Source organism: Zophobas morio, unplaced genomic scaffold (assembly GCF_036711695.1).
Source record: "Zophobas morio isolate AGI-343-1 ecotype UQ-CSIRO unplaced genomic scaffold, CSIRO_AGI_Zmor_V1 ptg000014l, whole genome shotgun sequence".
Taxonomy (NCBI): domain Eukaryota; kingdom Metazoa; phylum Arthropoda; class Insecta; order Coleoptera; family Tenebrionidae; genus Zophobas; species Zophobas morio.
The window spans coordinates 26,147,915-26,162,999 of NW_026972119.1; the positions used below are offsets into that span (position 1 = coordinate 26,147,915).

At 26.1% G+C, this 15,085-nt stretch overlaps 1 protein-coding gene across 1 annotated transcript in view; it reads left to right on the forward strand.

Moving 5' to 3' along the window:
• Positions 1-15,085, forward strand: part of LOC135128710 (uncharacterized) — a 263,420-nt gene that overhangs the window by 207,465 nt on the left and 40,870 nt on the right. The window contains exons 4-5 of the mRNA XM_064055742.1: positions 4,726-4,924; positions 5,120-5,226. Coding sequence (XP_063911812.1) covers positions 4,726-4,924; positions 5,120-5,226 — 306 coding nt within the window. The remainder of the gene's footprint in view (positions 1-4,725; positions 4,925-5,119; positions 5,227-15,085) is intronic.

Sequence of the window (15,085 nt, forward strand, 5' to 3'; positions counted from 1 at the left end):
TTTTTTCAATTTAATTTTTTTCGATTTACCGATTTATCAATTTTCAGTTCATTCATGTTTTTTTAATTTTTAGATTTCTCGATTTATCTATTTTTCGACATTTGGCTTTTCGATTTTTCATTTTTCCAGTTTTCGACTATCGATGTTTCAATTTTTTCGAAATTTCAGTTTTGGGATTTTTCAGTTTTTTGATTCCTTGTTTTTTTATTTATCAGGTCTCGATTTTTTTCTATTTTCAAAATTTTCCCTTTTTCGATTTCCTGATTTTAATTTTATTTTATTAATTGAATTCTTCGATTTTTCAATTTCCCGTTTTTCTGATTTTTCAATTTTTTAATTTTTTGATTTTCTGATTTTTCAATTTTTGTTTTTTTTTATGTTTCAGTTTTTCGATTTTTTAAACTTTAAATTTTCTCCTTTCTTAATTTTTTGTGTTTTTTTCAGTACCTTCATTTTATCGAGATTTCCATATTTTCATTTTTCAATTGTTCAATTTACTGATTTTTCGATGAATTCGATAAACCAAAAATTGCAATTTCTCTATATTTCAATTTTTCGACTTCTCAACTTTTATATTTCTTGGTTTTTCGACTTTTCAGATTTTCGATTTTTCGTTTTTTCGTTTTTCCAATTTTTCGATGTTTCGAAATATAAATAGGCCAAAATCGAAAAGTTAAAAATGAAAAAAATTGATAAATCAAAACTTTGAAACATCTGAATCTCGATAAAGCGAGATCTCAAAAAATTGAAAAATCGAAAATTTAAAAATTCGGAAAACTGAAAAATTAAAATAGTTATAGAAGAACTGAAAAATCAAGAAATCAAAAAAAATAGAATTTTAAAAATTGGAAAATTAAATTAAAATATCGAAAGGTTGAAAAAGTGAAAAATCTAAAATTTAAAAAACGGAAAACTGAAAATACAAAAAATAAAAAATCGAAAAATCGAAAAGTCTAAGAATTGAAATATTGAAAAATCCCAAAACTGAAAGAAATTTCCAAAAATTGAAAAATTAAAAAAATCGGAAAATTGAGAAATCGAAAAACCAAAAAAGCAAAGTCGAAAAATCGAAGAATTGAAGAACTGAAAAATCGAAACTTTGAGAAGTCGAGAAAAAACAGATTAATTGAGAAATCGAAATCTGAAAATTTAGCAACGTCAAAATTTGAAAAATAGAAATACTGAAGAACTGAAAAATCAAAAAGTCGAGAGATCGAAAAATCTAAAATTTTAAACTGAAAAATCGGATAACTGAAAAATCGAAATATCGAAAAATTCAAAAACTGAGACATCGAGAAAACAAAAACCAGAGGATTGAGAAATCGAGGAGTCGAAAGCCGAGAAGAAAAGTTAATAAGTGGAAAATTGATAAATCGGGAAATTGAACAATCAAAACATCGAAACATCTGAATTCGATAAATCGAGAAATCAAAAAATTGAAAAATCGAAAAATTTTAAAAAAGAAAAATTGCAAAATCGAAAATTTAATAATTCGGAAAATTGGAAAATTGAAATATAGAACTGAAGACTCGAGGAATCGAAAAATTTAGAATTTTAAAAATTGAAAAACTGAAATATCGAAAGGTTGAAAAAGTGGGAAAGCGACATATAAAACAGTCGAAAAACTGAAAAATTTAAAGTTTAAAAAACGGAAAACTAAAAATCCAAAAAATAAAAAATCGAAAAACCGAAAAGTCGAATAATCGAAATGTTGAAAAATCCCAAAACTGAAAGAAATATCCAAAAATTGAGAAATCGAAAAATCGAAGAATTGAAGAACCGAAAAATCGAAACTGAGAAGTCGAGGGATGGGAAAATCAAAAATACATTAACTAAGAAATCAGAAAACTGGCAATTTAGCAACGTCAAAATTTTATAAATAGAGATAGTAAAGAATTAAAAAATCAAAAAATCGAGAGAAATCCAAACATCAAAAAATCAAAAAATAAAAATTCTAAAATCTAAAATTTAAAAACTGAAAAATCGAAACTTCCAAAATTCAAAAAGGGAGACCAGAGGATCGAGAAATCGAGGAGTCGAAAACCGAGAATAAAAGTTAATAATTGAAACATTGATAAACCAGGAACTTGAACAATAAAAAAATTGAAAAATCGAAGAATCGAAATATTGAAAAATCCGAAAACTGAAAGAAATATCCCAAAATTGAGAAATTAAAAAATTGGAAAATTGAGAAAGCGAAAAACCAAAAAGGTAAAGTCGAAAAATCGATGAATTGAAGAATTGAAAAATCGAAACTTTAAGAAGTCGAGAGATGGGAAAATCAAAAATAGATTAATTGAGAAATCGGAAAACTGAAAATTTAGCAACGTCAAAATTTGAAAAATAGAAATACTGAAGAAGTGAAGAGTCAAAAAATCGAGATTGAAAAATTTAAAATTTAAAACTTGAAGAATTAAAATATCCCAAAATTGAAAAATCGAGAAATCCGAACATCAAAAACTCAAAAAATAAAAATTCGAAAATCTAAAATTTAAAAACTGAAAAATCAAATAACAAACATCGAAAAATTCAAAAACTGAGACGTCGAGAAATCGAGGAGTCGAAAGCCGAGAAGAAAGGTTAATCATTCAAAAATCGAAGAATTTTAAAAAAGAAAAATTGGAAAATCGAAAATTTAAAAATTTGAAAAATTGGAAAATTGAAATATGAAACTGAAGACTCGAGAAGTCGAAAAACCTAGAATTTAAAAAAAAATAAATAATTGAAAAATAAAAAAATTGAGAAATCGAAGAAACAAAACAGTCGAAAAATTGAAAAATCTAAAGTTTAATGAAAAATTGAAAATCCAAAAAGTAAAAAATCCAGAAGTCCAAAAATCGAAAAGTCGAAAAGTGAAACTATTGAAAAATCCCAAAAAGAAATATCCAAAAAATTAAGAAATTGAGCAATCGAAAAACCAAAAATACAAAGTCGAAAAAACGTAAACTTAAAAAACCGAAAAATTGAAAAATCAAATAATTGAAGAATTGAAGTGAAAAATCGAAAATTTGGAAAGTCTACAAATGGGACAATAAAAGAAAGATTACTTCAGAAATCGGAAAACTGAAAATTTAGAAACGTCAGAATTTGAAAAATTGAAAAATCGAAATATTTAATAATCCCAAAACTGAAAGAAATATCCAAAAATTGAGAAATTAAAAAATTGGAAAATTGAGAAAACGAAAAACCAAAGAAGCAAAGTCGAAAAATCGAAGAATTGAAGAACTGAAAAATTGAAACATTGAGAAGTCGAGAGATGGGAAAATCAAAAATAGATTAATTGAGAAACCGGAAAACTAAAAATTTAGCAACGTCAAAATTTGAAAAATAGAATACTGAAGAAGTGAAAAATCAAAAAATCGAGAGATTGAATTATCAGAAAATAAAATTTCGAAAATCTAAAATTTAAAAACTGAAAAATCGGATAACCGAAAAATCGATACATCGAAAAATTCAAAAACTGAGACATCGAGAAATCGAGGAGTCGAAATCCGAGAAGAAAAGTTAATAATTGAAAAATCGAAGAATTTTAAAAAAGAAAAATTGGAAAATCGAAAATTTAAAAATTCGGAAAATTGGAAAATTGAAATATGGAACTGAAGACTCGAGAAATCGAAAAACCTAGAATTTAAAAAAAATCGAAAAATAGTCGAGAAATGGGAATCATTAAAAAAAAAATCGTGAAATCGAAAATTTGAAGAAAGGAAAAATTCAAAAAGTTCAAAATTAAAATATTGAAAAATTGATACATCTACACAGTTGAAAAACTGAGAAATCAAAAAGTCGAAAAAACTCAATAGCGTATTTATAAACCAGGAGTTCAGTTATGGTACTTTTTAACATTTAAGTGACATTTATTCGACAAAATTGTAAAATGACATCATACTTCCGATAACTATAATTTGGAAAACGCTGTTGGTTTTGTTTTTGTTTACAATTTATAATTGTCTTATTATTTCTTTTTTGTTATTATCATAAAAAAAATAAAAGGTGGATTTCAATCACCATCGTTAGGTGCGTGCAGTGTTGCCAATTTTACTTTAATAAAATTACGGTTTTTTCGTAATCTACATCATAAAGAGTTATTTTATTATCTTTTGGGACTCCCGAATCCGCTATTTTCCAGATACCCTGTATAAGACAGTTTTTATTTCAAGCAGTTTTAATAAGTGGTATTAGATTTAAAATTATTTTAAAGTTGACAATTATTCAAGCTGCGAACTTTGTTAATTTAAGTCCGAATAAAACTGTTGCAGTTGTAATGGAAAACGGCGCCTTGAAATAAGCCATTAAATAAGAAACGAACCTCCCCATCGAAACGGCCCTCATTTTAAGCACATTATCGAACAAAGTTAAAACGCGGCATTAAAACGTAAAATGTGAAACATCCTCCCGAAAAAAGATAATGAGAGTCTTCACGACCTCTTGCAAATTAACAGCGTTCTAAGCAAATTCCACCTTAGGCATCTTTGCTAAAACGATTATAACGTTCTTTTGTTGAACGCAGCTTGCTATCAAAGCCCTGTGAAACGGATAATCTCGTTCGGTGGCGAATAATACAGTTATAAACTCTTACAGGCTAATCAACTTAAAATTTAATAATAAACTTAAAGTTACTCCGTAAAAACTTCCACCGGCTGCCATTTTAACTAATTCGATTTTCTTTCTAATGATGGAACAGGGTTTTTCCGGGCGCTTATTAAAAACGCGTGTTGGTTTTTCCAGGAAGTGATACGGTTAGAAACGCAATATTGGACGCTTGTCGATATCCCCAAGCAAGAAAAACAGGAAACAGTACCCGCCTTTGTTCTCAGGGCCTGTGCCATCATGGAAAAAACGCAGAAGTCCGGGGAGGGCGTAAAAACGTCGGCGAAGCTGGCCGAGGAGGCGCAGGATAAAAGGGAAAGAATAGATCGCCTAGAAAGTAAGTCAGGTTACGGTTTCGGTATTCCAGTTTCAATATGACTGTATTGTGGATCCCGGTTTGACTTGGCAATGTCAAAATTTGATTTTTATATATTAAAATTTCATAGTAAATCGAATTATCTCTTGGGAACGGACTCTAGAAGGGCAAAGTTTTAATGCGCCCTTAAAATAATTTTCCATTTTCTCCTTGCAGACATGACGACTTCGCAAATCGAGGCGGAAAACACGCAGATCACTAACGACCTCTACAGGCTCCTGAAAAAGTACTCCGGCTTGAGAAACCTCATCCGGCAACTGAAAGTAAGTACTTCTCGCTACATACCCGAAATATGTATATGTGTTACATTTCTATATTAAAACATATCTACATTAATGACACATCCCCTTTTAAATTAAACAATTTTTGTAAATACACCTGAAAAGCTTTACTTATAAGCAAAATTTACAATTATGTTTTCATTCTAAACATTCAGTTTTTTGGAAAAACATATCAAAACTGTATAACAATATTTTGCAATTTAACATTGCAATTGCAAAACCAAATACTCTGAAATTTTGTAAACGTCTTAAGGTTATCGTAATCGTGGTAAATCGTCCATCAAAATTTATTCGTTTATCCTCTCCCAAAAATTTAGTGACATTATCCCAAAATTTTGCCTCTCTGAAGTGTGCAAAATATCATATACTTGTATACTTTGGCTTTCGTAATTTTTTCCAACTTTAATTTTTCATTTTTTCAACTTCTAGACTTCAGTTTTTCAAATTACAATTTTTCATTTTCTCGATTGTTTCATTTTCATTTTCCCAATTTAACAATTTTTCATTTTCTCATTTCCTTTTTTTTTCAGTGTTTCGTTCGATTTTATAGTTTTTCGTTTATAGAGTTCTTCAAACTTTCAATCTTGAGATTTCAATGGTTCGATATTCCGATTTTTTGCAATTTTTTAATTGTCAATAATTCGATTTTATAATTTTCCACTTTTTCGATTTTTAAGTTTCTCAAAATTTTTTGTAATTTTTCAATTTTTTCATTTTTCAGTGTTTCGATTTCGTAATTTTTCGTTTTTACATATTTAAATTTCTCAATTTTTCAATTTCTCGACTTCCAAATTGTTGAATTTTTCGTTTTTTCAATGTTTCGATCTCCAATTCTTCAATTTAACAATTTTTAAAATCACAATTTTTCATTTTTCGATTCTTCAGTTTCTCAATTTTTTTTTTCGATTTTATAATTTTTCGTTTATTTCATTCTTCAAATTTTCAGTCTTTTGTTTTTTCAATTGTTCGATTTTCCGATATTAAAATTTTTAAAACTTGCAATTTTTGAGTTTCCTGTTACCCGATTTTTTGTTTTAAAAATTTCGAATTTATAATTTTACACTTTCTCGATATTTAAGTTTCTCAATTTTTAATCTTTAGATTTTACAATTTTTTGATATCACAATTCTTCTTTTTTCATTTTAATTAATTTTCAATTTTTCCATTGTTTTGATTTCGCACATTTTCGTTTTTGCAAATTTAAATTTTTCAATTTTTCAACTTCTCGACTTCCGTTTTTCAAATTACAATTTTTCATTTTCTGGCTTGTTTCATTTTCATTTTCCCAATTTAACAATTTTTCATTTTCTCATTTCCTTTTTTTTCAGTGTTTCGTTCGATTTTATAATTTCTCGTTTATAGAGTTCTTCAAACTTTCAATCTTGAGATTTCAATTGTTCCATATTCCGATTTTTTGCAATTTTTTAATTGTCAATAATTCGATTTTATAATTTTCCACTTTGTCGATTTTTAAGTTTCTCAAAATTTTTTGTAATTTTTCAATTTTTTCATTTTTCAGTGTTTCGATTTCGTAATTTTTCGTTTTTACATATTTAAATTTCTCACTTTTTCAATTTCTCGACTTCCAAATTGTTGAATTTTTCGTTTCTTCAATTTTTCAATTTAACAATTTTTAAAATCACAATTTTTCATTTTTCGATTCTTCAGTTTCTCAATTTTTTTTTGCGATTTTATAATTTTTCGTTTATTTAATTCTTCAAATTTTCAATCTTTTGTTTTTTCATTTGTTCGATTTTCCGATATTAAAATTTTTAAAACTTTTTCGATATTTAAGTTTATCAATTTTTAATCTTTAGATTTTACAATTTTTTGATATCACAATTCTTCTTTTTTCATTTTATTTAATTTTTAAATTTTTCCATTGTTTTGGTTTCGCACTTTTTCGTTTTTGCAACTTCAAATTTTTCAATTTTCAATTTTTCGACTTTCCAATTTTTTCTTTCCTCAATTTTTCAAGTTCTTGATTTTTATTCTTCATTTTCCCGATTGTTTAATTTTAATTTTCTCGATTTTATATAACAATTTTTCATTTTTCGATTTCCTTAATTATTTCAATGTTTCTTTCGATTTTCATTTTTCGTGTATTCAAATTTTCAATCCTTGATTTTTCAATTATTCGATTTTCCTATTTTTAAATTTTTAAAATTTTTGCAATTTTTGAATTTCCAGTGTCCCGATTTTATAATTTTCCAATTTCCCGATTTTTAAGTTTCTCAGTTTGTAATCTTTCGATTTGACAATTTTTTAATGGGACAATTTTTCTTTTTTTCATTTTATTAAAATTTTCAATTTTTCTATTTTCGGAGTTTCGATTTCGTAATTTTTCATTTTTGCAACTTTAATTTTCTCATTTTTTCAATTTTACAACTTTTAGAATTACAATTTTTCATTTTTCGATTCTTCAGTTTCTCAATTTTTTTTGATTTTTCAATTTTTCGTTTCCTGAATTTTTCGAGTTCTTCATTTTTATTTTTCATTTTCCCGATTGTTTAACTTTCATTTTCCCCATTGTTTAATTTTCATTTTTCCGATTGTTTAATTTTAATTTTCTCGATTTTACGTAACAATTTTTCGTGTTTTCATTTCCTTCATTTTTTCAATTGTTCTCTGGATTTTATAATTTTTCGGTTATTCAAATTTTCAATATTTGATTTTTCAAATCTTCGATTTTCCAGTTATCCGATTTTTTAATTTTCAATATTTCGATTTTGAATTTTTCGACTTTCCAATTTTTCCTTTCCTCAATTTTTCAAGTTCTTGACTTTTATTCTTCATTTTCCCGATTGTTTAATTTTAATTTTCTCGATTTTATATAACAATTTTTCATGTTAACATTTCCTTAAATTTTTCAATATTTCTTTCGATTTCATAATTTTTCGTGTATTCAAATTTTCAATCCTTGATTTTCAATTCTTCGATTTTCCTATTTTTAAATTTTTGCAATTTTTGAATTTCCAGTTACCCGATTTTATCATTTTCCACTTTCCCGATTTTTAAGTTTCTCAGTTTTTAATCTTTCGATTTGACAATTTTTTAATGGGACAATTTTTCTTGTTTTCATTTTCTTAAAATTTTCAATTTTTCTATTTTCGGAATTTCGATTTCGTAATTTTTCATTTTTGCAACTTTAATTTTTTTAATTTTTCAATTTCTCGAATTCCAAATTGTTCAATTTTTTGGTTTTCAATTGTTCAATTTCTCTAATTACAATTTTTCATTTTTCGATTCTTCAGTTTTTCAATTTTTAGTTTTTCGATTTTTCAATTTTTCCTTTCCTCAGTTTTCAAGTTCTTGACTTTTATTTTTCATTTTCCTGATTGTTTAATTTAATTTTCTCGATTTTATGTAACATTTTTTGGTGTTTGCATTTCCTTTATTTTTTCAATGTTACTTTCGATTTTATCATTTTTCGTTTATTCAACTCTTAAAATTTTCAATCTTGAATTTTTCAGTTCTTCGATTTTCCGATTTTTTAATTTTCAATATTTCGATTTTATAATTTTGTTCATTTTCTGTAATTTTCATTTTTTCCATTTTTCAGTGTTTGGATTTCGTAATTTTTGGTTTTTACAACTTTAAATTTCTCATTTTTTCAATTTCTCGACTTTCAAATTGTTCAATTTTTCGTTTCTTCAATTTTACAATTTTTAGAATTACAATTTTTCATTTTTCGATTCTTCAGTTTCTCAATTTTTTTTCGATTTTTCAATTTTTCGTTTCCTCAATTTTTCGAGTTCTTCATTTTTATTTTTCATGTTCTCGATTGTTTAACTTTCATTTTCCCCATTGTTTAATTTTAATTTTCTATATTTTATATAACAATTTTTCATGTTTTCATTTCCTTTACTTTTTCAATTGTTCTCTCGATTTTATAATGTTTCGTTTATATAAATTTTCAATCTTTGATTTATCAATTCTTCGATTTTCCGGTTATTAAAGTTTTCAAATTTTTGAATTTCCACTTACCCGTTTTTTTTAATTTTCAATATTTCGATTTTGTAATTTTGCACTTTTTCGATTTTTCAGTGTTTCGATTTCGTAATTTTTCGTTTTCACTCTCGACTTGCAAATTTTTCAATTTTTCGATTTTCAATTATTCAATTTTGTAATTTTTCGTTTCCTCAATTTTTCAAGTTCTTGAATTTTATTTTTCATTTTTCTGATTATTTAATTTTAATTTTTTCGTTTTTATATATCTAATAATTTTTAATTTTTTCATTTGCTTTATTTTTTTAATGTTTCTTTCGATTTTATAATTTTTCCTTTATTCAATTTTTCAAATTTTGAATCTTTGATTTTCCAATTCTTCGATTTTTCAAGTTCTGGATTTCCAATTTTTCGATTTTTCAAAGTTTGCATTTATACTTTTTCGTGTTTTCATTTTCCCAATTTAACAATTTTTCATTTTCTCATTTCCTTAATTTTTTCAATGTTTCGTTCGATTTTATAATTTTTCGTTTATTGAGTTCTTCAAACTTTCAATTTTTGATTTTTCAATTCTTCAATTTTCCGATGTTTAAATTTTTCAATTTTTTGCAATTTTTTAATTTTCAATTTCCAGTTTTTCAATTTAACAATTTTTAGAATCACAATTTTTCATTTTTCGATTCTTCAGTTTCTCAAATTGTAATTTTTCAATTTTTCAAGTTCTTCATTTTTGTTTTTCATTTTCTCAGTTGTTAATTTTAAATTTCTCGATTTTATATAACAATTTTTCGTTTATTAAATTATTCAAATTTTCAATCTTGCAAATTTTTGAATTTCCAGTGTCCCGATTTTATAATTGTCCAATTTCCCGATTTTTTAATTTCTTAGTTTTTAATCGTTCGATTTGATAATTTTTTAATATCACAATTTTTCTTTTTTTCATTTTCTTAAAATTTTCAATTTTTCCATTTTCAGAGTTTCGATTTCGTAAATTTTCATTTTTGCAACTTTGATTTTTTTAATTTTTCAATTTCTCGATTTTCAAATTGTTCAATTTTCCGATTTTCAGTTTTTAAATTTTACAATTTTTCATTTTTCGATTCTTCAGTTTCTCAATTTTTTTTTTCGATTTTTCAATTTTTCGAGTTCTTCATTTTTAATTTTCATTTTCCCGATTGTTTAATTTTGTAACAATTTTTCGTGTTTTCATTTCTTTATTTTTCAATTGTTCCCTCGATTTTATAATTTTTCGTTTATTCAAATTTTCAATCTTTGATTTTTCATTTCTTCGATTTTCCGGTTTTAAATTTTTCAAATTTTTGCAATTTTTGGATTTCCAGTTATCCGATTTTTTAATTATCAATATTTCGATTTTGTAATTTTGCACTTTTTCGATTTTTTAGCGTTTCGATTTCGTAATTTTTCATTTTTGCAACTGTAAATTTTTCCGAGTTCTCTCTCGATTTCCAAATTTTTCAATTTTTCGTTTCTTCAGTTTTTCAATTTTCAGTTACATATTTAATTTTGCAATTTTTCGTTGCTTCAGTTTCCCAATTTTTAATTTTTCGTTTTCTCAATTTTTCAAGTTCTTGATTTTTATTTTTCATTTTTCTGACTACTTAATTTTAATTTTTTCGTTTTTGTAGAACAATTTTTAGTTTTTTCATTTGCTTTATTTTTTCAATCTTTCCTTCGATTTTTCAATTTTTCTTTTCCTCAGTTTTTCAAGTTCTTGACTTTTATTTTTCATTTTCCTGATTGTTTAATTTAATTTTCTAGATTTTTATAACAATTTTTCCTTTTTTCATTTCCTTTATTTTTTCAATCTTTCTTTCGATTTTATCATTTTTCGTTTATTCAATTCTTCAAATTTTCAATCTTAGATTTTTCAATTATTCGATTTTCCGATTTTTAAAGTTTTCAAATTTTTGCAAATTTTTGAATTTCCAATGATCCGATTTTTAATTTTCAATATTTCGATTTTATAGTTTTTCTCATTTTCTGTAATTTTTCTATTTTTCCATTTTTCGGTGTTTCGATTTCATAATTTTTCGATTTTGTAACTTTAAATTTCTCATTTTTCAATTTCTCGACATTCAAATTGTTCAATTTTTCGATTATTCAGTTTCTCAATTTTTTTTCGATTTTTCAATTTTACGTTTCCTCAATTTTTCGAGTTCTTCATTTTTATTTTTCATTTTCCCGATTGTTTAACTTTCACTTTCCCCATTGTCTAATTTTCATTTCTCCGATTGTTTAATTTTAATTTTCTCGATTTTATATAACAATTTCTGGTGTTTTCATTTCCTTTATTTTTCAATTGTTCTGTCGATTTTATAATTTTTCGTTTATTCAAATTTTCAATCTTGGATTTTTCAATTATTCGATTTTCCGATTTTTAAATTTTTCAAATTTTTGCAAATTTTTCAATTTCCAATGATCCAATTTTTAATTTTCAATATTTCGATTTTATAGTTTTTCTCATTTTTTGTAATTTTTCAATTTTTCCATTTTTCGGTGTTTCGATTTCGTAATTTTTCGTTTTTTCCATTTTTCAGTGTTCCGATTTCGTAATTTTTCGATTTTGTAACTTTAAATTTCTCATTTTTTCAATTTCTCGACTTTCAAATTGTTCAATTTTTCGATTCCTCAGTTTCTCAATTTTTTTTCGATTTTTCAATTTTTCGTTTCCTGAATTTTTCGAGTTCTTCATTTTTATTTCTCACTTTCCCGATTGTTTAACTTTCATTTTCCCCATTGTCTAATTTTCATTTTTCCGATTGTTTAATTTTAATTTTCTCGATTTTATATAACAATTTTTGGTGTTTTCATTTCCTTTATTTTTCAGTTGTTCTGTCGATTTTATAATTTTTCGTTTATTCAAATTTTCAATCTTTCATTTTTCAATTCTTCGATTTTTCGGTTTATCAATTTTTAAAATTTTTGCATTTTTTGAATTTCCAGTTATCCGATTTTTTAATTTTCAATATTTCGATTGTGATTTTGCACTTTTTCGATTCAGAGTTTCGATTTCGTAATTTTTCGTTTTTGCAACTTTTTTTTTCGATTTCTCTGTCGACTTCCTACTTTTTCAATTTTTCGTTTCTTGAATTTCCCCATTTTCAGTTATTCAATTTTGCAATTTTTCGATGCTTCAGTTTCCCAATTTTTAATTTTTCGATTTTTCAATTTTTCGTTTCCTCAATTTTAAGTTTTTCATTTTTATATAACAAGTTTTAGTTTTTTCATTTGTTTTATTTTTTCAATGTTTCTTTCGATTTTATAATTTTTCCTTTATTCAATTCTTCAAATTTTTAATCTTTGATTTTTCAATTTTTTGATTTTTCAAAGTTTGTAGTTTAACATTTTTCGATTTTTCATTTTCAATTTTATAATTTCGCAATTTTACAATTTTTCCATGTTTTTTCGAAAAGTTGAAAAATCTAAAAATTAACATCGAAAAAATTGAAAAATCGAAAAACTGAAAAAACGGAAATTTTGAAAAACTAATAATCGAGAATCTTGGAAAAAATCGAATCGAAAAAATTAATGAATCGGAAAATTAGAAAGAAGAAAAACTGTAACATAGTAAGATCGAAAAATTGAGAAATTAAAAATCGACAAATCGAAAAACTAAAAATTGAATAGTTGAAAAATCGAATAAATCAAAAAGATTCAAAATCGAATAATCGAAGAATGAAAAAAACCTAAAATCGTAAAATTGCAAAAATTATTAAAAAAAAATCGAGCAACTGAAAATTCTAAAAGTTGAAAAAGGCAAAATTATAAAATCAGAACATTGAAAAACCGAAAAATTGGAAAAAATTAAGATAATCAAAACCGAAACATAAGACATAAAAACATTGGAAATTAGAAGTTGAGTACTCGTGAAATTGCAAATCTAAAAATTGAAACGTCGAAAAGTTGGAAAATCAAAAAACTGAAAAAATTTAAAATGAAAACTCGAAGAAATAATAAGTCGAAAAACTTAAAAAATAAAAATGAATACAGAAAAATTTCAAATCGAATAATTAGGGAAACGAAAAGTTGAAAAAATTGTAATTGAGAAAACAAAAAATTATAAAATCGGAACATCGAAAAATCGAAAAATTGCAAAAATGAAGAAAATATAAAACCGAAACGAAAAATTGCAAATCGAAAATTTGAAGAAAAAAAAAATAAAGAATCGAAAAATTGAAAAAGTAAAAATTGAAAACTCGAGAAATTTTAAATCGAAAAATGGCAATATTTAAAAAATGAAGAAACAAAAAAGTCGCCAATCAGAACACAAAAATTCAAAAAAATATATAATTTTTCAAAGAACGGGATTTCTTGTGCCGCACTTCAGGGACGAGAGAAGTTTTGTCGAAGTAACCTTCGATCAATTTTTTTTTCCTTTTCTTCAATTCTGCTCTAAATCGGTTCACCTTCTGTCTATTTTCTAGTCAGAAAGTTGTTTCAGAGGCCAAGAAATAATTTTGAAATTTCTGCACTCAAAATTTCCAGTTTTCGGCCAAATTAATCAACATCTCGACCGGAGATATTCCCCACACTAATAAATAAATTAATAAAGATAAACACATTTTATAATAAGCGAAGGATTAAAACTTATCCACATTCCTGATTATGCCACAAGGATGCATTTAAGCGCTGTCCGGACCAACCTAGAAAGCAGTAAATTTAGCCCGGCAGAAAATAGCTCTCTTGCAGCCGGCTCTTCACCTCGATTTCGTTTAACCCGAATGACGTCACCTAATGCCTACCTTTTTTCATTTAAAATTAAAATATGTTCTATCCCGGGGAGAGGCCTACCTCCTCGTCGTTCCGTCGGGCTACTTTATTCCAGAAAGAACTCCTGAAGGAAAATCGCGCGTCGAGTGTTTTAACGACGACATGCAAAAGCTCAACGATATGAGCGAAATGCTTTTGACGCCTAAATCGATACAAATCTCTGTCGCGAATTTCGGCGTGCTCATAATCCCCATTTTACAACGCGAAAAAAATATATAAAAGCTCAATTATCTGTCGCCGAGCTTAGCGCGTAATCCGGAATCTCATATTCATAAATTTTCGTTAAGCCCTTAGGCGATACATGTTGGATTTGTTTCACAAATGAACGATTTTATATGCATCATTGGCGCTTTTCCGCCTCGGTGTTTTAGCTTTTTTTGGGGATTTTAAAGCAAATGTGCACGGCAAAAGTTAGATGATTCACAAAAATGCACTTCTGCAAATGCGACTGGATAAATTTCAATAAAAAATAAATCATTTTTCGTGAGGTTGTGGATTTTTTTTTTAATAAAAAGCCAGACGTTTGAGTTAAGTGATCATCCGGTTTAAGTCTCAAGGCCTCTGCAGTCATCTCATTACAGAACTATCTCATGGTATCATTTGTGTATCTTTGTTCATTAATGGTACCGTCGAAAAAAGCCAATTAATATTGTTCTTGACATGGCCGCCCACACAATAACAATTTGAGCATACATTAGTGTCTGAACACAATAAACAAACCTTTCAGACTCCAAACTAGCACAGTTTGCGAACTGATATTTCCACCCTAGTGAAAATGCGCTTCATTTTAAATATTTCATCAGATACTACGATCATTGTTAAAATTTTTCTGACATTGTTGCCGTTAGATAATATAGGATTTTTTTTTTAATTAAAAAAGTATCTCTAAAAATAAAATATGTACATTCCAATTTTGTCAGCCAGGTCAGCTCAGCTCAGGTCAGATCAGCGCAGGTTGATATTACGTCAAGATAAAGTACTCTGAAATTTTGCTACAATAATAGCGATATTCCTAACATACATGTAAAATTTCACAACAATCAGTCCCGTAGTTTCGGAGATTATCGATACAGACGACACACGCCAAATAGGCAGAAACGGG